This window comes from Anopheles coluzzii, chromosome X (assembly GCF_943734685.1).
Source record: "Anopheles coluzzii chromosome X, AcolN3, whole genome shotgun sequence".
NCBI lineage: Eukaryota > Metazoa > Arthropoda > Insecta > Diptera > Culicidae > Anopheles > Anopheles coluzzii.
Window position 1 is genome coordinate 503,771 of NC_064669.1, and position 24,196 is coordinate 527,966.

A 24,196-nucleotide genomic window follows, 5' to 3' on the forward strand; every position below is an offset into this window, starting at 1 on the left:
TTTATTGTTTTACTTTTTGAGTTTCAACCAATGTAACCTTCATTTTATTCTATAAAACGAAAGGTTTACACTCGTTACATTGCTCTGAAAAGGGGTAAGAATGACTTGTGACAGCTGAACGGCAGTGACAGCTGCTGTCTGACAGATTGTATACTAAACACGCCATCCGGAATGGTAACTTTGTTTACATCATTGGATTATTGTTATTTATAGCTCTGTTTCTTTCTGCAATCAAGTCTGTACGTTCCAAACACTCAAGGTTTATCAAATCAATTCTTGACGAGAATACGCTTCTAGAAATTCGCTTCAAATATTAAACTATGCAAATAGAGGAAAACTCCCTTCTTTGCAATTTTTAATACTCATCCGCCTAACGATCTCAACTCTTTGTTTATGGGTTCGTTCGGTTAGAAGCGTAAAATCAGACTTCACGTTACGCTCGCGTCTTCAGAACGCATTAACCTCGCCGCTCGGGAAAAAAACCCCATTATTCCATGCCAGTGTTTATGTCTCACATTTACAGATCGTAAAACAAATCAATTCCGAGCTAAGCCGAGCCGATCGATTCCCCCGTATCACGCCAGCCCGAAACGAACGTGCGCCTTGTCATTGTCGCGGTAGTAATAATTCTTCGCGGTTGGTTGTTTTAGTCCGCGTCTGCATCTGTTTATTTATTCGTGTTTTTTTTTGTTTTTTTTTTTTGCAACCTCAAACCCCTCCCACTGAAGTCCTAAACATCAACAGCCCCAAACTACATCTAAATACCGTATCCAGCTGAAAGTCACGCAAGGCAACGCCAAGGCCCCCTCGACAAGCGGCAAGAACTTATCTTTGAGGTTTGCTGGAATTATGATTTGGGTTGTTTATGTGTCTGTGTGTGTGTGTTTTTTTTTCTTCTGCCGCAAATACATTTCGGTACGGCGCGAAATTGGCCCCGGGGCAACGGGTTTAAGTTATCGCTAGCCTTCGCCGGGAGCGGGTGCTGAATGCGGCTGTGGTTGACAAAAATTAGGGAGCGCGTGATTGTGGAGCGATTGGAGAAAATAGAAAATTGAAATAAATATCGTTGGCGCACATTTCCGGCACACCCTGGTATTCGATTCCAGCTCCAATACGGCAAAACGGAGTCTACTTCATAACATTTGCTTGGTGTGGGTGTGTGTGTGTGTGTGTTTTTTTTCTTCGGTGGATCCCGCGTAGTGAGAGCGTATGCGCAAACGCCTGCGCAACACGTGCGCAAGCAGGGGGCCAAAAATAAACGTCCGCTCGAAGACCGGCTGCCAGCCACACAGGGTACGCAACAGTTGCTCTTAAGCCGTTCATCTCATTATAAAATTGGGAGTGTATGTGCCTGTGTGTGTGTGTGTGCGTTGTATTAGTGGGAGGAAAAAAACATAGTGCGTTGCAAACACCGTGCCCTCGGGAAGTCTGCAAGGTCCCGTGGTCTAGCCTGCGCAAGCAATAATCCCGAACGCAGTGCCTCAAATGTGGCACCATCAATGAGCCATCAACATCGGTCACCTGTGACACAGGCCGGAAATGTGTCGAATCGTAAGTATATGCATCGACCCCTCTCGCACGCCATACTGCACCGGCGAGCTGTTGCGCCTAATCGGTGTCGTAACGGCGAGCGGCAAGATAAGATAAGCGCGAGTGAAAGGGTGAGATTGTGCGAGCGCGTGTACGCTTGGATATACTTGGAGCTTCGGCGCATGTTGCATCATCCACCAACGGTGACCCCGTGCACGTCCGGTCCGTGTGCGAATCAAACATCAATCAAAAGAGTTGTACCACCAGCGATCAATGTTCCTGCACGATTGCCAACCACCAAACCCAGCCTTCAGGGCACAGCGTCCACGCGTCCTTTCGTGTTGCAGTGCACGGCGCGTCCTCCAACGGCGGATGAGGATGTAAACAACCAGCCGCTGGCGGTTGGTGGAGCGTACTAGCTAAGCCGGAAGCTAGCAGTGACAGATGTAAAGAAGGCACGTGTGACATGCTTTACAATGCAGACAGTGGCATTAGCGGCTGTTTATCCAGTGCCACACAGTGAGATGCACACACCACAGACCGCAGGTCATAGCAACAGTGTCATCTGGACGGTGACTGACAATGTCGCTGAGTGTCTACCAGCAACAGGTTGGTGTTTGTTCCCAACCGACCGGCAGTTTGCGATTCATAATGCCACTGGCAATGGCGTTTTATGGCTAGATTGTAGCTGGTAGATGCTTTATCTGCGCCGTGATAACCCATCCAGATGGCGCTTTAATCGGTGCAGCAGTTGGAAGGAAGGAAACAGAAACAACGTCGTCTTGAGCGATCTTTTAAAACAGTGCAACGTGGGGCACAAACCAGGACCAACTAAAAAGGGTCTAACAAGGTCAATCAATTCCCCCCCGCACCTCCACAACCTCCCCGCACACCTTCTCCACGATGTACGCCGCAGCAAAGAATGTCGTGGCAGAAAGCATCTAATTAAACACCTTCAACCGAAGGCTGGTAGGCCAAGAAACGAGGCCGGCTATAGCAGACACCTACCTATTGACATATTTTTTTTTTTTTTTTTTTTTTTGAGACAACGGCAGCGAGCGACCAAAGGGCCAGAATGCAGTCGCGGGCGCTATTTTCAGCAACAAAGCAACCGTGCTGCAGTGGAGGCGAAAAAAGAAACGAAAACCGGCAACAGTTAAGCTCGAACTCGCGCATCGAACCGCTATTTTTACGCATTCTCGATACTGTGCAGGGCCAGAACTAAGACATTGTCCCCACGCGGCTGCCTCGTTGCACTCGGAAACGGGGGGAGAGTAGACAGAAAAGAGAACAAGAGTGAAGGAGAGCGAGAGAGCTGATGCAAAAAAAAACAAAAAACAAAAACCAACGCGCGCTACGTTACTAGTGTCGTTGTTTGCATTACGGTACCGGTAGGCGCGAACAGAACCTGCCACAAAGAGACGCCTCTGACCTGACGCGTAGAACGGAGCCGGGGCTATGTGGGAAGCAGGGGTGGAATGCAGCCGCAGTGAAAGTGTGCAGTGCGTGTTTATACTTGAACGTGTGTGTTTGTTTTTTTTTGTTTTGTTTTTACTCTCACCCGGTTTTGCTACGTTCTGTCTATGGAGCTTCCGCATCCCGTGCCGTTTTAGAAGGCTGCGGACTGCGGAAGCGAACCCGTCCGAGGGACAGAAAAATGCAACAAGAAAACAACACCTGCCACCGAGCGCGTGCGTGCGTGTGTGTGTGGGAAAGTGCAAACCTCGGCACGATAAGGCGGTTCAGCGGAATGCGCTACTCAAGCAACGACGCAAACAACGGCTCAGGTGTCGCACTTGGGCCCTCCACCATTGACTGCGCTTATTATGGGCGATCCCTTCAGGGTCCGTTCCGGTGCAGAGTGGCCACTCGAACGGTCAACAATGTAGCCTCGCCAACAATCGAGATAAATGCGCTGCGGTGCCAGAACGCGCCATAAATCCTGCAGCACGTTCCCGATTGGCCCGGTGCGGTCTCGCCGTCCCGCTCTGATCAGCGATCGATTAGACGGAGCCCGAACGGATGACGAACGCGGGGCACGATCGGTTCTCGGCGTTCGTGTGCCCGGACCGATCGGCTATCGGTGGCGGCGTGTTCGGCAGCATCCTAACGCTGAATGGGGGCCGCCGCCGCAGCCGCCGCCGCCGCCATCACACTGATAACATGATGCGGCAATGGCGGATAGATAATGGCGGGTTCGATTGCGGACGCGAATACGCGCGCGTCCCGTTCGCAGTCGTCGGTCGGTTCTTCACCCGTGCGGTTCTCGGTGCAGCAGTGGCACTTCAGATCATCTTAGGCAAGTGATGACAGGTCTGTCTCTCTCTGCTACTAGGTGGCGCCGTTTCATTGTGCGTGTGGCTGATACTAAACAAAAACCGCGAGGGCGATCTGCAATAAACCGCCTTTCTTCTCCCACCATTCCTCCAGTTCAACAATCAATCTTTCAAAAACCCCCTTACCGCTAAAGGAAACGGTTCTTCCTCGGGCTGAGTAACCACCGATGCACTGTGTGCACATGCACACTAAGCTATTTTTTGTTGTTATTTTGTGTATGTGTGCGTGTGTGGTCTGCCGTTCCAGTGGAGTTGTTCTGCCGACTTCTTGCTGCAGGCGCTTGCAAGTGTGCCGGCCAAAAAGGGTCCGATCGGATGCGTTCCATGGGATGCAGGCGGGACGGGAGAGGGCATACTGTTTGTAGATGATTCACTGACCGAGCGGTTATTTGATAGGCCCGCGCCGGTTAGGCGTAAACAAAGGCTGAACGGGCGGACAAAGCAGCTGAGAACACAGCGGCTTATCGGGTACGCGGTACCAAGTGAACCGGCGCGACAGTGAGGACTGGCACAAGACGGTAATAAGGCTGTTTGCGCGCCGCCCAAGATTCGGGTCGTTCGATGTGGTTGTGTGCGTGTGTGTGTATGATCCTTCACGCGTAGTTCAGATTGCTGGTAGTTGCCTGGGAACCTTCAGCCCGGTCCGGTGTCCGGTGAAACTATTGACGAGTGTCACGAGCGTGTGCCCCACTGATACACCACTATCGCACCACGTGGGCGCGTAATACAGTTCGAGCAAAGCCGAGATAAGGCAAGAAGGGTCGGCAGCCGCTGTGAACTGACTGTCTGTGTGTGACTCAACGCGGAAGCGATCGCGCTATTGTTTATTTCGGCCCTGTGTACGTCGATAGTGTGTGGTAGTTGGTAGAGCTGGAGCGTGCTCTCGACCAGAGACAGTGTGATAGTTTGTCTGTTTGCCTGCGCGTTGCTCCATCGCTGAGCGTTTGTAGAGAGCTTCCCGAGCCCATGTCTTATCGTACGCCCATCGTCTCCCTTTCCGAACAGATGCGTGACATCGACCAGCTAGCCCACAACGCTACACAACGTAACCTGACGCCACGTGCCTAACGCCAGCAGTGCGGGGGGAAACCTGACGTGACGCAGCAGCTAGAACCCAGGGCCCGAGGACCAGATTTGGCAGAGAACTCCAACCCCGCAACCCCCTCTCTCTCTCCCCCTCCCCCTCCAATACATATCAACACACCAGCCGGTGAGATGACGCACGGACCACCGGCAAGCCGCAAGCGGCAGCAGCAGCAGATCGACAGTGATATCGAGCAGAGCGTCACCGAGGTGGACCCGAATGGGTTGCCCACACCGCCGGACGGTGGCTGGGGCTGGATGGTGGTGTTGGCCTCGTTCAGCATTCATATCATCAGTAAGTATCGTTGCCCGAGCAACCTTTGCTACTAATCGTCATCCACGGTCGACGCGGCCCACGTGGGTTACCAACGGCCACTGCGGCCCAATAACAGATCAATCATGCGCGCATGTGGCTCGAGTACCCTCCGAACGGGGTGCACGGGGAGGGGGGGCCCAGATAACACACACACACACACACCTTCGGCAGGTCCACAATGTAATGCATCGGTTGAACGATGATCGATTAACGATAAGCAGCGCAATTGAACTTTCCTCATCGTTCAATCGGAATCTATTGTTTCGATGGCCCCGGGTGGCAGCTATTGGCTATTAGTGGACGAGGGGGACACCCTAAGTTTTGAAGCTGATGTAGCTTTTGTCAGATAACGGATAGGGCTCTTGTTACATAATTACTTTTTTTTTTTGAAGGACAATTTCGGAAATAAACGCCTCTGCTCAATTGCTGTCAACTACAGCAAATGGTAAGCAGGACGGCTGCCAGTAGTTCTGTGGCAACATGTTCCTAAATATGTGGAGCTTCAACGATGTGTTTGCTTTAGATAGACTGTACTTCAGAAGATTAACGAGCTATCATGACTGTTCGTGTCCTTCGATTCGATACTTAAGATGCTCGTAAAGTCGTTATCGGTTGAAGATGAAGTTGCCAACCAATGTTATGTAGCGTAAGGGGACAGTAGAAATCATTGTTGTTCCAGTGCGTAGTTGAGATTATTTTGGCCAATGCATTCGTTATCCTATAAGTATTTTCATGACTGTCAGTATACCTGAGCTTGCATATCAACTTAATATTCATACTTTTAACTGTTATCAGTTGCTCGACTTGTAGACAAACGCTGAGACACGTTGTCTAATGCTGAAGCCTCAGATATAACCATTAGAACCTTTAAAGATTTTTTTTTTCGATAAACGATTGTAATGTTCATTACAACATCTCAGTTAGCTATGTCTTTGACTTGGATCTTACTTGGATAATGCATGAGACAGTTGCTTTATGCATTCGTTGAGCCCTTAGTTGATCTTTCACGAATATAAAATGCTTTATTGACTCGTTTTATAGATTGTGCAGCAAAAAAGCATTCTTACAAAGCCGGAATGCACAGCTAAACACCATCGCCGACAGTGCATTAATTCTAGCGTCGATCTTTGTGCGGCCAGCCTCCCTCGTCGACAACAAAGCCCGCGATCGTTTACAGGCGCTTTATTAAACCAGTTACCGACATGGCAAAACCCATGATTAACCGTTTTGATCCGCTTTTCCTTTATGCAAGCGGTACTGCATCATCGACAACTTGGAACGCGGCCGATGACGGTGGTGTTGTTGCGTGCCCTCCAAGGACGAACATTTCTGCGAGCGCGCTGAAATGTTCGTACAGCTCGACGTGGCCGTACATGAAGCATGTTCGACTAGCCTGTGCGCGATCGGTATGCGGCGGCTAATGTGGCTAATGTCTGTCCATTGCTTTGGAGCGTAATGATAGAGACGAAAACAACACGATGCCAAGTACAGCATGTTTGCTTTGCGGCTGTAAAGTAAACGTACACAAATTATTAGGTGCCATAGCCTTGACCGAGCTGATGGCGTTGATTTGTTGTTTTGTTGTTCCTATTCTTAAATTAAAAACATGCCCGTCGGGCTGGGATCCATCTGGTGGCTAGGCACTAGCCGAAACGGCTGATTAAACCAACGATCCTGAACCAATGATTTGCTCTGAATGAGGTTGCTGGACGGAAAGAACACGTGATCGCGAAACACGCGATCCTCGTACCGGAGAGCTTTTCCCGGGAATTCCTTCCCTCTTCGCGATTGAGCTTAGCCGCCTATCAATGATTCAGCTGATGAGCGGCACCTCCTGTTTCTGTGTGCAGCGGGAAAGAACCTGCCCCGGAAACCAATCAAACAATGCAAGCGTCCGATTGCCCAATAGAACGGTGCAAAGCGCAGACGGCAGAAACATTTGTAAACATACATTCATACACGAAAGGCGCAGCTTGACAACGTAAACCAGACGCCGATTGCAGCGATATGTTTTACTGCTTCACCTTGCGCGAGCGCGCCGGGCCATGACACTTCTCGCACTGGCCGTGCTGCTGATAGTGCGCACCCCGGGGCGGATGACCCGGGTTAAAGGGGAGGGCGCGAAAGATTAGCCGCAAGGTGAGGGAAAAACAACAACCCCGGTCCCCGGGTGCAGTCAACCACGGTCAGCGCAAACGCACGCGGGCCCGAGATTATCAACCGATGGCCGATGGTTTCGAACGGTTGCGTTTGCGCTGCTATCAAGATCAGGGTGCGAGCGGCACCCGAGCAAAACGAACAGTGTCTTCCGGGGACGGGCATTTGCCAAACTGCTATCTTGCCTGGCTGAAATTGTCCGCTCTAATATATGCAATCACGTATCAGCAAATCATTAGCGGGATCAGTGAATGTAGTGGTAGAGCGGACGCGCAGCAATATTCCCAACTATCCATGTTCTGAGGCTCTGCTCGAAACTAACCAAGCGTTTGTCTCATCCCCACACAGCCGACGGTTTGACGTACTCGTTCGGTATTTTCTACTCCGAGTTCCTGACGTACTTCAACGAAGGTAAAGGCTACACGGCCTGGATCGCATCGATCCTTGTAGGTGTTACACTATGCTCCGGTAAGTTCCTCGCCAACCGTTCGTTGTACTTCTATATTTAACTTCCTTTCTTTTTATTTTTCTTCCTGTTCTTTCTTTTCTTTTTCTTTTTTTAACTTTCTTTCTTTTTCTTTCTTTCTTTTCTGTTCTTTTGTTTTGTTTTGTTTTCTATTTCTTATTTTTTTGCTTATTTTACCCTTTCTTCTCTTTTCCTTTCCTTTGTTCTGCTTCTTGTTCTTTTTGTTGTCTTCCTTATATTCTTCTTCCTTTCCTTTTTCTTATTCCTATCTTTTTACTAATCCCATTTTTGCTGCTAATTTTGCCCCTTTTCTTCCTTTTCTTATTTCTTTCTTTTTCTTCTTCGTCTTCGTTTACTTTCGTTTTCCTCATCTGTTTTCTATTATTCTTCTTGCTATTGTTTTTTTCCTCTTCCTGTTACTTTATTTTGTACTTTTGCTTCATCATTTTCTTCTTCGTCTTCCTATTACTCTCCATCACTTCATTTTCCTCCTATTACTTCCTCCTTGTTTCTACTTCTTCTTTTTTCCTGTTTCTGTTCTTTTTATTTTCCTCTTCCTCTTCGTCTTCTTCTTCTTCCTCTTCCTCTTCTACTTCTTTTTTCTTTCCCCTCTTCCTCCACATCGTCGTATTTTTCTTCTTCATGCTGTATCTCGCATCGACCGGACAGGACCCATCTCGTCATCGCTGGTCAACCGGTACGGTTGCCGGGCGGTCACGATTGCCGGTGCGCTGCTCGCTAGTGCCTCGCTCGCGGTCAGCATGTACGCGACCAGCGTGTTCATGCTGTTCATCACGATCGGCGTCGGCACCGGGCTCGGGCTGGGACTGATCTATCTGCCCGCGATCGTGAGCGTCACGATGTACTTCGAAAGACTGAGATCCCTGGCGACCGGCATCGCGGTGTGCGGTTCCGGCCTGGGGACGTCGATCTTCGCCCCGCTGACCGAGGCGCTGATCAAGAAATTCCAATGGCAGGGCGCACTGCTGGCGATCGCCGGCATCGTGCTGATCTGCGTCCTGTTCGGGCTGATGTTCCGGCCGCTGGTGCACGAACCGGCCAGCCCCGGAAAGGAGCTCCAGGAGCTGCCGCAACATTCCAGCGCCGGTAAGTGCGCGCCGCAGGTGCTAGTAGCTGAACTCTAAACCCAACGCAATGTTTGCCCGACAGATCCAAGCACCACCATGAAGCCGACCTCGGGCAACGCTAACGAAAGCAACCTGAAACGCTCCAACAGCCACGGTCATGTCGATGCACCGAAAATAGATCTCAATGCGGTACGTAAACTCCCGTCTCACTGGGTTAGTGCTGCATCACGCCCGCTGCTCTGTCTTAATCTGCTCCCATGCACCACCATTCCGAACTCCAATTGCAGAACGGACACTCGGCAAGTGGCCACAACCTGGACAAGCACACGCGCACCACCCCGGGCGAGGATGCGAAACGGCTCGGCCTCAGCCAGCCCCTCCTCACGGCACCGGAAAGTGTGCAGCCAGTGCCGCTGAAGCGCACCGAGAGCGGCACCATGTACCGCAAGGACGCACTCTACACCGGCTCCGTGCACAACATCGCGTCGCGCCACGCCTCCCAAGCGAACCTGTCCATCTACGAGAAGGGCAGCTACGGCTCGGTCCAGGGCAACGGGCTGCACCGGCCGCCGGCCGAACCGGACGCCCCGGAGCGCTGCCTCGGGTGCATACCGTGCTCGCGCGAAACCTGCGACACCTTCCGCGAGATGATGAACTTCTCCATCCTGAAGGATCCGATCTTCATCATCTTTACCGTGTCGAACTTTCTGACCAGCGTCGGGTTTAACGTGCCGTACGTGTACCTGGCCGCCCAGGCCCAGGTGCTCGGCATCGGGTCGAAGGACGCGAGCTATCTGCTCGGCATCATCGGCATCGCCAACACGGTCGGGCGCATCGTGCTCGGCTACCTGTCCGACAAGCCGTGGGTGAACCGGCTGGCCGTGTACAACTGCTCGCTGGCCGTGTGTGGCATCGCGACCGCCCTGTCGGTGCTGTGCGTGGACTTTTACTGGCTCGGCGTGTACTCGGCGGTGTACGGCTTCACGATCGGTGCGTACGTCGGGCTGACGTCCGTCATTCTGGTCGATCTGCTCGGGCTGGAGAAGCTGACGAACGCGTTCGGGCTGCTGCTGCTCTTCCAGGGCATTGCCTCGTTCGTGGGGCCACCGATCGCAGGTAAGCAATGGGGCGGAAGATTCTTCCTATGAAAAAAAAAAAGAACGATGTGCTCATCAAACCGTGCTCATTCGCAGGCTGGCTGTACGACTACACACTCTCCTACGGTCCCGGATTCATCATGGCCGGCACGACGATCGCCATCAGTGGTGCGATGCTGTTCGCCATCCCGTCCCTGCAGCGATATCTGGCCCGGCGACGATCCGCCGCCGGTGCCACGGTGGCCATTCCGTTAGAGTAGACACACCGCGAGCCCTGTTACGGTGTCCTGCCCGATTTTGTTCATAGCCTCCGACAGGGTCCGGCGGATGGAATTAGTTTGTTTTGCTTACCTCATTTACTTGCCGCGTACCGAATAGAGCTTAAGGTCGCGCGTCGTAGCAGCTTAAGGTAGCGCCGCTCAAGAGCGAAGTGCGTGCGGGAGGCAACACAGCCGTCATCGCGCAGTTTTGATTACTATTTGTAAGAACAGTTTTTGTTTCCGTTTTTTTTTTTCGTCTTTTGTCTTGGCTTTTGTTCGAAATAAATTTACTTTCTACTATTAAATATGTGTGTTGGTATTTGAAACTGTGCCGTTAGTTTAAAAGCATAATCAAGAGATATATACTCTACGTAACGTATCTAGATCACAGCGCCTAAAACGTATGCAATGTTTCGTCATCGACCGAAAGCGCGAAGGGAAAACAAAGCACAAAATCACTTAGCTTTCGGATGCCCTCTGGTGACAGATTTGTTGTAACAATGAATTATAAGCTTACCGCGTCGTTTCTTTCGTTTAAATGCAAACCGATGCAGTCCCATCATGTGTCTTTATATGTTAAGACGCTCGGCCAGTTTAAACGCGGACAAGGAGCGAAACCCCGATAAGGGCGGTAGGCAAAAGGTAGTGTTGAACTTGCTTCGATTTTATTAGGATCGCTCGATACAAGGTGGCACCGAATGCGGAATGCAAAACGGTGCAAATGTAACACGTAGTTGTAGACGGATTGGAGATGCTGTGGGAGACGTGAAAGAGTACAAATTTTAAGGGAGAGGAGCGGAGGGAGCCAAAAATCGAACCACTCTGAGCGGAAGAACTCGAGTCGGCTCGTAGCTCACACCCTGCCCTAGGATTATTATTTTCATATTTCTTTGTTTTCTTTGCTGATGGTTGGAGCAAGTACGATTTAAAAAAAAAAAACGGCTGAAGAAAGGGGTTTATCAATCTTTATAGAGCAAACACGGTTCGACACGCACCCACGTGCAACAGCGGAGAGTAGCGTGGCGACTGTACGCCGCTCCAGCCTCCCGCCAGTTCACGGGGAGGGCAATGTTCTGTGCAACGGTGTGTGTATCAATTGAGCAGTGGTGCAAATGGTCCGTAAACACGAGAGAAGTAGAACGGTGTATATAAATATATATATATATATGTGTATATTCGAGACAGGACGTGGTTCTAAAGTGAGCGCTTTGCTAGAAGATCACAAACCAGACCAATCAGGAAGGTGCAGGTGAGCCAGATTGCATACCCCGAGGGCGAAGTTGTGCACAGAGCTGACCGATAATGACCTAAATCGCCCGTAAGGTATGCAATCCACTGGCCACAGGCAACCTTTTTGATGGGGTATCATGCCTACGGCTGACTTGTTTGCTTCCAACAGGGCAGTTTTGTTTTGAGTTTTGTATTCCTGTGAGCAATAGCGCGATGCAAGCGATACAAATCGAAATGGATAAAAATAGGTCCGTTTGATTAGCCGCAACATTCACTCGGAACGTTGGTTAGGTTTCTGTTAATCATTTCTACCCTCTCTTTGTTCGCTCCTTAATTCTCACTCTTCACACTGCCGGTGCGCTTTAAGTGTATATGCTGAAACCCACACGTTTAAATCACAAACAACGGTGCAACATCACCACCCACGGGATTCCTCCCAAACAGTGTACCCGTTTGTGGGGAGTTAACTGCTTTCGGTTTTTTTCTTATCTTTTCTACTTCTCTTTAGTATCTTTTTCTTCTCTCTTTCTCTCTCTCTCTCCCTTCTTTCTTTTTCTCCCTCTTCCTCTTCTTCTTTTTCTCTCTATTTGAATATTTTCTGTCCCTATCTTTTCTATCTCTATCTCTATCTTCCTCTTAGATGGATCTCTACTCCCTAAATTCTCACGGTCTCACTCACGGTTAAGCTTGATTTGTTCTTCTACTTCCGCGTGCGCCTAGCACGAACCTCCAAAATGGAAGTAGCCGCGCACCGCACCGCTTCCTCTAGTGCCGTGAAAAACAAGTGATAAATAACACACACACACAAACACACACACACACACAAGTGTTGTCGCGAGGTGTCGATATGTTTTTGTACAAGAGCGTTAGAGCCTGTTTTTGCTTTTGCTATCGGTTTGCGCGTGTTCGTCGTCTACAGCATGGCGCTCACTGGCGTCCGCGGGTCTCCAATAGTCATTCGCAGTGCTCACTCGATCCCGTATGTCACAACCAGTTGCTGCAGGTCCCGCGGTCGGTTGCCGCTCGGTTTCAGTATCTGCCAGGCGGTACGCAGCTGGTCCAGATTGGACGTCTCCGTTGCAATCTGTGGAAGCAAATGAGCGAGAGAAGAAAATAACAAAAAATACAGTGAGCCCGTCACTCAGCACGGATACGACGCATGAGAGAGCGTACTGGTACTCCCTCAACTTACTTCAGATTCGTTCAGCAGCTGCGCGATTGTGACGCGCGTCACGAACAGCTCGTAGCACAGCACACCCTTGACGAAGCACTCGCCGTAGTTGAGCCGCTGCAGGATGTCCAGTATCTCCAGGCAGTACTTTTCCTTCTCGCGCAGCTCGACCAGCGGCCGGTCGGACTGTATCTTCTTGATCGCCTGCAGCTTCAGCTCGACCGTGAACTGGTTCGTGGGCAGCAGGAACTTCACGATGTGATCGTTCAGGTAGTCGATGATGTGGCTCGCCTCCCGCTTGATCGCGTTGTTCATGATCATGCGGCTCGCAATCTCCTGGATCTTGCTCGCCTTAATGTTGTCCATCTTGAGGCTGCAGCGGTCGCACCGCCACACGGACGATATCTTGAGCGGGTTGACCGGGAGCAGGCGTCCCTCGGGGCAGCTCTCCCGGACGCACTTGAGCGCACCCAGGTACGTGCCGAATTCCTGGAAAGAGTACAGAATAATAGTGGAGGGTTTCATTCAAGGTTGTTTTGTCTCCTTGAGATGGTTGAAAGAAGCTGTTGAAAGTGTCTGAATGTACCATAAAGACAAACCAGCGGACCATCAGAACGTCAGCGAACTTTGAAGTTAGGGAATGTCCTCTAGGCTCCAAATATATTCATAGGATAAAATGTATACAACGGGACTTAATGAATTGAATTAGAAGAAGCTTCGGCCTGATGTGGAATGTCCAGAAAGAGCAGTACTTAGGCTATTTTTTTGTTCCATTTACTTGGACCATTATTTCAAGAAGTTGTTTATTTGATTATTAGGAACACAACAAATTCTGTTCAAGAACAATTATAAAACACACTTACCACAAATAAAAGCATGCCATATGATACCAATGTCCTTGGGATCCTCAAAATTGTCCAAGAAAAAAGATGAAAAAAACGAATGTGCAATTGGGTCCCAGAAAGATTTAGATTCTAATCGGAATAGAACAAGTTCAGCTCTTCCTTAATTTGCCAAGGACTCGGAGGTGAGCAAAGAAACCCAAAATTATTAATCACCCAGAGCTCAAGCCCACTCTAACTCCACTAATAACATCAGCTGAGAGAAAGTCCTTCAACCAATGGCACCCAACTCCCCGTGCCGGTAGGTAAGCATTTAAAGCATCGCGTGCACTAGACGCCTACTTTCCAACCTGGAGTCAACCCTGGCAGAATATCGTGTCCGGGCACCATTTCAGACCGTAGCTAGCGTGTGAAGTGGCGCGACCGGCAGGAAACCATTGCCCCGCGTGCCCACGTGTGCCGGCGGTTAATGGTGACAGGAACTCCACAGAGACCGACCGAGTTCCGCCGGCCGAGCGTCGCACTACAGCCAGACACCCATAAACACGGCAACTCGCGGAGTGGTTCCAGCTTATGACGCCGATCGGGCAGCTGCTCAACGCGCCCCAGTTATGCCCCCGATGGGTGGACAATAACCATCACTTACTGACAATAAAAGTCGGGGGCACGTTTTTGCTACCGGCAGCTTTCCATTTCCCGTTTCCGAGCTAACTATTTCTGTTTCGTTGTGCAAGGTCTTGGAGTGCTTCCATTCAGCGTTTTAAAAAATTGGAAGGTTAGTCGCTGCTTTCCAGTTTTGCTAGCTCAAAAGCGTCACCCTCTGCAGCAGTTGGTGTGCTGTGTACAACCAGCCGAGCCATAAAATTTGCATAGAAAATTCATTTCGGGCTTAAAAACTCTCAACATAACATGCTTTTCCTTGGAAAACCGACTCCAACGCTACCGACTGGATAATTGAAGCTCTGCAGCCACGTCCGTTGCGGCCTTTAGCGCTCGCCTTAGGACGCAGCAATTCGCTCTCATATCTAAGCTGAAAACTTTTCCAACACTAAGCAGCGACTGCAATCGAACCGTGCCAGAGCTAAGGGCCGCCATGCCAATGAATATTCATGATTTAAAATACCGCATTACCGACGACGAGACCGGGACGTGTTTAAATGCGAAAAGTGACCGCGTTTGTTGGCGTGTTTCTCCCCGGCACCGATCAATCCTGCATTAGCAGGCGATGGCGATCCACCCAGTCGCTGAAAACAGAAACCAAAACCTCCGCCAATTATGCAACAGGCCGCCCACCCTCCGCTGGGATGGAGGTGCAATTATTAAACTGACACCACAAATCAATCAATCAAATGCGCATCGTTTCGCACCGCCGTAGAAACGCGCAAAACGGAAAAGCAAGCGAAGGGAAAAACAAAACCCCCTCGCCGCCCAGGGGAGCGACAACCAATTCCGTGCCAAGCGTGGTGCACCAAAAGCGTCTCACTCACAACCGGAAAATAAAAATAAAAAAAAAGGCAAACAAAATATTCGCCCCCAAAAAGGTCACCGGACCGCGCGGCCCACCAGAAAGGTGATTGATTCGGACTTGAAGGGTAAGAAATGTTGTCTGCGAAAACGACAAACCGGGCTGCCAAAATAGTCATCGCAAGCTGGTAGCGACGCGCACCAACAGCTGTCATCCGTTCCGGACGCGCCATTGCGTCAGTGCGGGCTGCCGAGCCGAGATCCTGTCGCGAGGCAACAACGGCACGGCGGAGTAATTTGAAACTCCAACACCAAAGTTTAAATATATTGTCAATGTACTCCATCGCTCAAACATTACAGTATAATCGCTACCTGAGGATCGTGCAGTGATCGGTACAGCACCCGCCCCAAAAAAGCCGCCTCCATTGCACGTCCGTCGATACACTTAGCTGTCACAGCCGTAACAGCCAATAACGGACGCAGCCAAACGGGCGCAGCCAGCCAGGTGCGGCAGTATGGAATTAAAACACTCTCAGCCGACCACTGACATGCAATTAAAATCACCATTTGTCGCACATTAGTGCGGTTGACAACGTCTTTTTTTTTTGTTAAAAGATCGTGCCCCTTCCCCTTCTCCATCCACCCTGTGCGGTATTGACAAACGATTGAGATGGCATTTTATTTTAAATGTTCATACCTCCCACTTCGCAATGTCTAGAATCCGCTTCTTGCCAGAAATCAATCCTGCTTAGTCCGTCCCGTATGGGAAATGGTCCGAAAATATGGACGTGTGAACTTCGACAACGGCCGGTTCTCTCTCTCTCTCTCTCTCACACACACACACAAACAAACAGCACTTTATTGGTTTTTTGTTTGTTTTTGGTTTGGCGTTTTTTTAACTCTTCTCCTTCCCGCAAAAAAAAAACGAACATCGGTGGTCCAAAAATAACGACCCCGATATGAAGGCAATGTAATGTGCCAACCAGGGACAACGATACACACACACACATAAACTCCCACGAAAAACATGCGCCTCAAAATAGTCGCTTATGCTGCAAAAGACAGCAAACAAGCTACTCATACTACTCCTCCACGTGGCACTCCTCCACGGCAAGGTGTGTGTGTGTGTTTGGCGTCCTATTTGCTCTCTCTCTCTCTCTCTCTCTCTCTCTCTCTCTCCCCCCCCCCCCCCCCCCCAAATTAATCTCTCGTATGCACAAATACTGCATTAGTGCTGCACATTAGCTGCCGAGTAGAAGGTGATGGTGCACATGTGACATAATTTATTAGCGGACATGCGGGACTGCAGCGTCTCTTTTGGCTGCATCATGTCTGAAGGGGCACCACCGATGAGGCGGGGGACACCCCCGGCAGTCCATAGACGCGGGCGTTGGCATCGAATTACGAGGAATGAGCTGCCCGAAGTATAAATAACGAATCATCTGGTGCGGTGTGAGTGACTGTGTGTGTGTGTTTGTGTGTGTGTGTGTGTGTGTGTGTGTGTGTGTGTGTGTGTGTGTGTGTGTATGTGTGTGTTGGACACGAGATTTTGCCGTCTGTCGCGGAACCCGCTGGCCCCCTGTTTGACACCGAGGGCGAAGATGATGCTGGGGTTTATATATAGCCGGGGAAAAGCGCGCAGCACCAGTGCACCGGGCACGGAGCGGACGGGTCGCGCACCCGTCCCGGGCTCGAGGTTGATCGAGGCGCGCACATGGCGTTGATCGTTGGCACCGATTTGTATGCTGGAAGAGGCGCGAATGCGAAAGTGCGCTGCAGCAGCGAAGAGTGGAACACTCACCGTCGGGTCCTTGCACCGGTCGCAGCAGCAGAGAAAGTTCTTCGAGAAGCACAGATGGATGATGCGGTGCTGGCTGCCCCACAGGATCTTCGAGTAGTTGTTCATGATCTGCTCGCCCTTCTTGATCGGGCGGGACGCGTGCACCCGCATGCGCAGCTCGCCGTCGAACACGTACCGCACGTTCGGCCGGCAGCAGTGGTTCATCAGCGCCCCCAGTATGTACAGCCCGCGCAGGATGATCTCGTGCTGGTTGTTCTCCTCGTCCGCCACGATGCGGCTCGTCTCGAACGCGTTCGTGTTGAGGATGTTGACGACCTGGCGCAGGTAGCGGACGGCCGGCCCCTCGCCGTCCAGGTTCCAGAAGTACCCGTCCTTCAGCAGCCGCTCGATCTCGGTCGTCATCTCCTTGCGCGGCGGGTGGCCCTCCATCTGCAGCACGATCGAGCGGTCGCGCTCGCTCAGCAGAAACCCGCGGATCGAGGTGAGCGCGTACAGGATGTTCTTCGAGTAGCGGCCCGCATCCTTCGGCTGCCAGCTCTGTATCAGTGCGCATTCGGCGGCGTGCGGCGAGCTCGCCCCGACCGAGTAGTCGCACCGGGAGCAGATGGGCAGCCGGCAGCCGCCGGTGCAGAGCTGCAGCCGGCGCAGAATGCTGCAGCAGCTGGCGCAGAAGATCACCTCGTAGTTGTTGACGCGCGGCCCCACCAGGACCGGACGGTCGACAAACACCAGCTCGTTGACCGCGATGTCACGGGTGGCCACCAGACCGCGGCCGTACCCCTCGAAGGTGGCAATGTCCCACGGGGGCTCACCCGGCGGCACCAGCTCGCCCAGGTAGGCGAGCAGCTCCTGCTTGAAGGAGGCGATGCGCTCCGGAAGCGACAGATCGACCGTCGGCACCTCCGGTAGCTCCGGCACGGGCGGAACATTGGCCGTCCCGGCCGCACCGGTCCCACCATTACCGTTCTCTCCTGCCGCAGCCATCCTTACCACTTTTTTTTTTAAACTTTTAAACCTCTAGCAAAGTGTTTCTGACTCTACCTATTCTGCACTACAACTACACTTTCCCGCCCGGACACTAGCCTTTACTTCTTGCAGCACACGTGTTTACCCTTGCTCGCTTTGTTTGGTACTTTCCTGCATATCACAAAAAACGTGTACGTTTGAATCTAAATTCTGGCCCCCTTCTTTCCTTTCCTGTCCTCACTGCCTGATCCCCTGTCTTTGCGTTCCGGCGTTCACTCTTCTGCCTTCTCGAGCTCGAGCAGCAACCAACGCCAGCACTAGTCGGCACGACGGCCGAGCACGAACTGCTGGCTGTTCGCGCGCAACCTGAACAGTGCCGTCGGTACCGGCTGCGCCATCACAAGGTATCCATCCGCAGCGTAGCGCGCGCGCTTCGGCGCTTGTGAACGTGCGATCGGGGATCGGGGATCGGCTCAGCTCAGCTCATCTCACGCGGATCCGGTACGGATTGTTCACTTGCGAGACGCTGTCGCCTGATAACGCCTCTTGAGTCTCTTCCGCTTCGTTCACTTCGTTCACCTGAACGCCCCACTGGACTGGTCACACTCTCACTGCCGCTCCCTCCTCTATCTCTAACTCTCTCTCCTCTCTCTTTCCTCGTACGCTGACGGTTGAGTTGTGTTTTTTGTGCCTCACTTTCTGATACAGCTTGACATTGAGTTGTTATTTTACGTGAACGGTATTTGTTTGGTTCTATTTGCCTTTTGCCTTACCGTGTACGATGGAAGGCGGACCGGGGGGACGGACGGGGAGATAGATTGTCATGTTACGCGTACGCGTTGCATTTGCTGCCCACAATGGCACGCTGTTAACGAGCGTCCTCCCATTCCAAAGTCGACGATACGTCTCAATACACCACACTGTTGCGCCAACCGTAGCACTGTCTCGCTCTCTCTCTCTCTCTCTTTCTCTTTCTCTCTCGTCCTGCTCGTTCGCTCTCGTTCTAGTGTTTTTGGCGTGGAGACGCCGTTCCAGGAAGGTTAGGTGCGCTACTACTTCGGGCAGGCGACGACACGCATACGCACCAACCTGTCCTGCGACAGTGTTCGCGGGCTTGCCTACCTTTCAGGCGCACGCTGCCGCAGTGGTCACTAGCACCAGAGATACTGCAGCAGCAGCTGCTGCCAACTGGAAAACAGGTGGTTGTGTGACCTTCTGTGCAAACGCACGCACCACTACCACACGGCCGTCACGGGAGGGTCTTCAAACCCGCGAGTGGACCGCAGCTTCGAACACATCACACTCACACGCACACATACTGTACACTAAATGGGTTTTTTTTTTTTGGGTGGATGGGGTGGGAGTAGTGGAACCATGGGAAGTGGGTGCTGGAAGGCGGAACTGTGCGGAGAAACCCCCCCCTCGAACGTGCTAAAAGGGCGCCGCTTGCGATACGGGCGGCTCACCTGGACCGTCCGTCCATCGTCGGCCGTGTGCGATTTTGGAATGGCATCGACACGCACACTCGAGATAAACCGTACCTTCCCATTGGCCCCGTTGGCTTTCCTGGACGGACGGAAGAGCCGAGAAGGGGGCGCCAGGAGCTTGGAAAGGGATCTGCATCTGGGAGTCCGGGGCCAGGAGTGGAAGGACAGCATTCGTGTACATTATTTTTCGTCGTCCTATCGTCGGATGCCTCTCTCGTCGCATTCCGCTCTTTTTTTTTCTTTTTCATTGTTGTTGTTGTTGCCTCGCTTGTTTCCCTGTGCTCGCTCGCGCCTCTCTCCTGCGCTCTGTTGTGGCTCCTCTGCATAGTCCTAATTTGCGCGTGTGTGTGCGTGTGTACGTATCACCAGTAAGGGTAAAAAGGATATACTGCGAAGGAAGCACACTTGAATAGTTTGTATAATTCCGCACCTCTCACCGAACTTCTTGGCGTGAGTTGGAGAGGTGAGCAGAATGTACTGCCAGTGGAAAGATTCAAATTGAAGAGATATTATCTAGCTTGATGGAGTCCCTTTCCTGTGGCTGTGAACATCTTCCAAGCGTCCATTATCCCGTTCCGATATCCTGGCAGAGCGGAGAGCACACATCTTGTGCGAAGTATGCGGCACTATACCAAAACAAACGAGCGCGCGGGAGAGCAGCGAATGATAAGCAGCGGTTTCGGGAGATTGCGAGAGCCACCGGAGGCACAACCTCTGTACGGAGTGCTTGTGCGAGTCCTGCCCAGCGGGCGAAGAGCGTTCGGCTCTTTGTGTGTGGCGATGGCAGACCGAAACTCACAACCGTGTGCTGGAACTAATGCGAATGCGCGTAGAGCAGCCCAACAACACAGGTACAGGACTGCAGGAGCAGAAGAAGAAGAAAAAGCTGGCTACCAGGCTATAGCAACGGCAAGAGCAACAGGGATAGGGTGGAGTAGCAGTAGTAGAGTAGTAGCAGGAGCTGATAAAAAACTTTTGCTCTCAGCTCTACGATGAAGTCGGTGAGCAAGCGTGGTGAACGTGCGATAGGAAGCGGAAGAGCGGGCAGGCAAACTGTTCGATGTGTTGGTGCGATCCAGCAACAAGTATTCTAGCCCCGTCAGCTACCGCATCGCCTACCACTTCACACGCGCTCGACAGTAATACGAAATGTTGGAAATGTGACGTACAAATTGCATTCACTCTCAGGCGTCTGTTTTGCAAGATGTTTAATAAAAAAAGCCAGGAGCAACCATTTTGCTCTTGTTCCAAAAAGAGGCACAGAATGATTTTGTACAGTTTTTGTACAACTTGGATTATGGCTTTTAGAAATAATGTCTGCTTGAGAGACGAATAGCAAAACGGTTTGTAAGCCACAGTGCGTATGACGACTTTATTGAACAATCGCTGAAACTATTCCACATAGGATGTGCAAAATTCTTTACATCATCTGTAGTTGTTTACTACATATTTATAACCTATTTCGCGGTTTGCCGTAAATCTATCCGCGTTTACAAAATAAGCTTAATCAATTGCCCGTAGAGTCCGATTTTGTTTATTGATGCAAGAGTCATGTAAAACTGTGGTTCGAACAAAATTATCGACGTCTCTAAGCAAAAACATTCAAAAAGGTAGAATATAAACGGAGTCTCTGGAGCGGTCCCGCAGTATGCCCGTCGTGGAATCACGCCTCCGTCTAATCCCTCCGTAACAAAGACTGAATATCCAGCTGCGTGGTACTCCATACGTCTCAAAAGCTTGTATAGGCAAGCATGATTGCGTAGGTCATCACGCCGAGAAGCAGATCCCTGTAAATGTGTTGTGAATGTAAGTCTAACCTTAAGTTTTAGGTTAAAATACATAGATCATCCTAAAAAATCGTTCCAAAGGCGATTTTACAAGATTGTAATGAGGCTCCATAAGCGAAAAGATGATATGCTTGATTAAATGCCCGAATCATGGAGTTGAGAGGGTCATCTTTATCATACAATCTTTCGTCACTATTATAATAAAATCTTTCGAAATGTGGTAGAATGGAAGTACTAATAGCAGTAGTAGTGGTAGTAGATGTGATTGTGAATGATTATCTTGCTGCTCGGACCAGAGCCTGATCATCCAAACAGCGGATGCAGGAGCCACATGAGATCCAGAGCTCAACGGACCCCTGTTTTAAGAATTTACAATTTTATGAAACACAATTCCATAAGTTTTTGGAATATCATAAAAAAACCAAAAAGCCGAACATCCAATTGTTCGATCCTACGAAACCTTTTTGATGTAATCAACCTTTGAACACATATGGTTACACCTTCATGAGCAGTTGGTCACTGTTTTCTGAACTCCAAGGCTAGGGACTTTCGTTTAAACCGTTGAAGGAGACGGTTAAATGTTTTTTAGCTAGCAAAAAAAAACTTTGCCAGCTAACTTTGACTATCCCATCATGTCCAGAGCGACACAATTATGCCCAGATATTCATACATGATTTAAGTCACCCTCTTAGAAGCATTCCTACCGCCGTCATCTGCTTCAAGAGCTGCCACATGCTGGCCTTGGAGCGTGCAAAATGCTAAACATCAAAGCCCACATCACCGACCATGTGTCGTAGTTTCACCACAAAATCGCACAGGATTCGATGTTTACCAACCAACGCCATAAATATCACGGCAAAATCTGTTTCCGTGCAGTTCATCAAAGGGCAGCCTTCACAGCGCACACGTGTCCAAATTTCGTTTCCCGTTTCCTCGGTGATCGCACCAAGGGACGGGGAAGGGACGGAACGGGTCCGAAACTCCCGACCCGATCATCTGATCTTTTCGCAAGCATATGTGTTACGTGTTTTGCCGCGCATTCTAGTAACATTTTTGATTAAATGTGACACCGATTTCATCGCTAGACCCGTTGGAAGCCTAGCTGCTGCTAGAAACAAGGGACAGATTTTTTGGCTAACGATTTTGTTTCACAAAATCGATCGCCTGATCTGTCTCACATTTCAGCTAGACGGTACTGTGGAAGGGGGAGGAAAGAGGGGTATCTGACACCACGATTTGCATTTTTCTCTCGCTGGCAGCGCTCTACAGCCAGCCCGGCCAAAACCGACTGTCCTGGCTATATTTTTCCTCCCAGATCATGCCGAGTTCTTGGGCGGTACGATTTGGTTTTTTCGTATCGATTTGGCTCGCAAACACACAGGTTGCCGCGCCCGACCCACTGCCGCCCAACTCCACCGACGTGGACGTCGTTACGGCGGAAAGTTCTTTTTGCTTCGTTCTGTCAAAATGATTGAAATTTATGTGTCCGCCACCAGGCATCAGTTGCTCAGCAAAAACCCCGTTGTCCCCGTGGGGTGGGGTTGCTTCTGGCACGCGGTTTCGCAACGCGCAGTACACGAAAACGGGTCTCGCAAAACCTTCCTGTGTTTGATAACAGCGAAACTGACGATGTTGAAAAACGAAAGAAAAACAAAAAACAACAACCTGAAGCGTACCTGAAATTCAGGTCGAAGTTGGGAGGAGGCTCACGGTAGGCAAACAGTTATTTCCAAACTCACGCAACATCAAACTTTTGCCCGGGCCTAGCCCGCGCACTACGGGCCCTGATTATTGGTCGTATAAAAATAATTCAATTTGCTTGCCATTTATTATTAATGGCAGCAGCGAACCCCATCACCACCGCTTCAAGTCGACCGAAACGCTCCGACCTGTGTGTGTTTGTTGTGTATGTGTATGTGACCGTGGATTTTCCTACGCACGGAAACTATTCGAGGTCCTGGTGCCCTGCAGAACGAAGCAAACCATGCTCTGGGGATAAAACTACTCCAATTGCCAAAAAAACGTTTTATTGCCGGTAGCGTACGATTTGGCCTTAAAAACGTTGATAGCGTTTCGGGGAGGGCTTTGTTTGCTCGGTTTTCCTGCGTACTCCAAGCGTGTATTATACCGCCCGTAAATCCGATGACGATGGACTATCGAGGCTCATGCATTTTAACGAGCTCGTTTCCTTCGTTGATTACGTTTAAAATCGTTTGCTAACCAAGTGGAACCCTTCAGAATGCTTCAGAAATCTGCTGGTTGTAAACTAAATGTTATAGAATGCATTGCAAGACGTCTTCCTCTTCCCATTTGGTGCAACAAGCTCACTTGGTCTAGAAGTCCGTCCTGAGAACCACACTCAAATTGGGTCCCCCTTTTGAGTATAGCATTCTTGGATAATTATGATAATTATTAAGATTTCGATAAAGATTCTGAGTATAACATATCCAGCATGTTTGAAGAATGCGTGGAAGTTTTACACATAGGGTATCATTTTAAAAAGATACGAAATTTCTTCGAAATTTTTCTAAATATAGTAAGAACATGGAAATAATACTAGATTAATTTCAAGATTTCCCTTAACTCCTAGATAAAACTAAACGACTCAAAACCCCGAATAAAGTTCAGGAAATAAAATCATTATTACTAATTCAGAAACAATAATCAATTGACTTATAGTATACCTGAAACTGGAACCTCAATATAGAACTGATAGATATAGATCCTGAACTCAATATAGATCCTAGAACTGATGCTGAACTCATAAGCGACTACTGGATACTTGAAACTGATATTGAGCCCCTACCGATTCTGGAATTGATCCTGAATTCTTACTGGTCCTGGATCTGATACTAAACCTATACCGGTCTAGGAACCTTACCTGAACTCATACGGGGTCCTGGATCTCGAACTCATACCGGTCCTGAAACTGATACTAGATCTAAAACGAACCGGAGTGTTCCAGTTCCGATTCCGGAACGAATCGTGAGCCTGGTCCGGTACTGGGAACAGGTGAATTTGTTCCAATACAGTAGCTAATCCGATCCAATTACAGATTACGCCGGTCGATGAACCATTCTCCGTAGTATATGTTCACCGTAGCAATTAAGCATAA

The 24,196-nt window shown here is 50.2% G+C and overlaps 2 protein-coding genes across 4 annotated transcripts; one reads left to right on the plus strand and one right to left on the minus strand.

The window, feature by feature from the left end:
- Positions 1 to 1,302: 1,302 nt before the first annotated feature.
- Positions 1,303 to 10,638, plus strand: LOC120951458 (monocarboxylate transporter 12-B). 3 transcript variants are annotated; one of them, XM_040370208.2, is made up of 7 exons: positions 1,303 to 1,551; positions 4,872 to 5,244; positions 7,771 to 7,890; positions 8,558 to 8,995; positions 9,059 to 9,165; positions 9,264 to 10,092; positions 10,170 to 10,638. In XM_040370208.2, exons 2-7 carry the CDS (start codon positions 5,082 to 5,084, stop codon positions 10,331 to 10,333), a joined length of 1,821 nt encoding a protein of 606 aa, XP_040226142.2. In that variant the 5' UTR covers positions 1,303 to 1,551; positions 4,872 to 5,081; the 3' UTR covers positions 10,334 to 10,638. The 3 variants fall into 3 exon arrangements, with proteins under 3 accessions (XP_040226142.2, XP_049464187.1, XP_040226152.2); XM_049608230.1 differs by lacking the exon at positions 1,303 to 1,551 and adding an exon at positions 3,748 to 3,843; XM_040370218.2 differs by lacking the exon at positions 1,303 to 1,551 and adding an exon at positions 4,394 to 4,705.
- A 638-nt stretch (positions 10,639 to 11,276) lies between these two features.
- LOC120955817 (SET domain-containing protein SmydA-8) lies at positions 11,277 to 19,662 on the minus strand. Its single transcript, XM_040377002.2, has 3 exons — positions 16,842 to 19,662; positions 12,756 to 13,223; positions 11,277 to 12,647 (listed from the first exon to the last, which is right to left on the minus strand). The coding sequence occupies exons 1-3, from the start codon at positions 17,823 to 17,825 to the stop codon at positions 12,531 to 12,533; spliced, it is 1,569 nt and encodes a 522-aa protein (XP_040232936.2). The 5' UTR covers positions 17,826 to 19,662; the 3' UTR covers positions 11,277 to 12,530.
- Between the last annotated feature and the right edge of the window lie 4,534 nt (positions 19,663 to 24,196).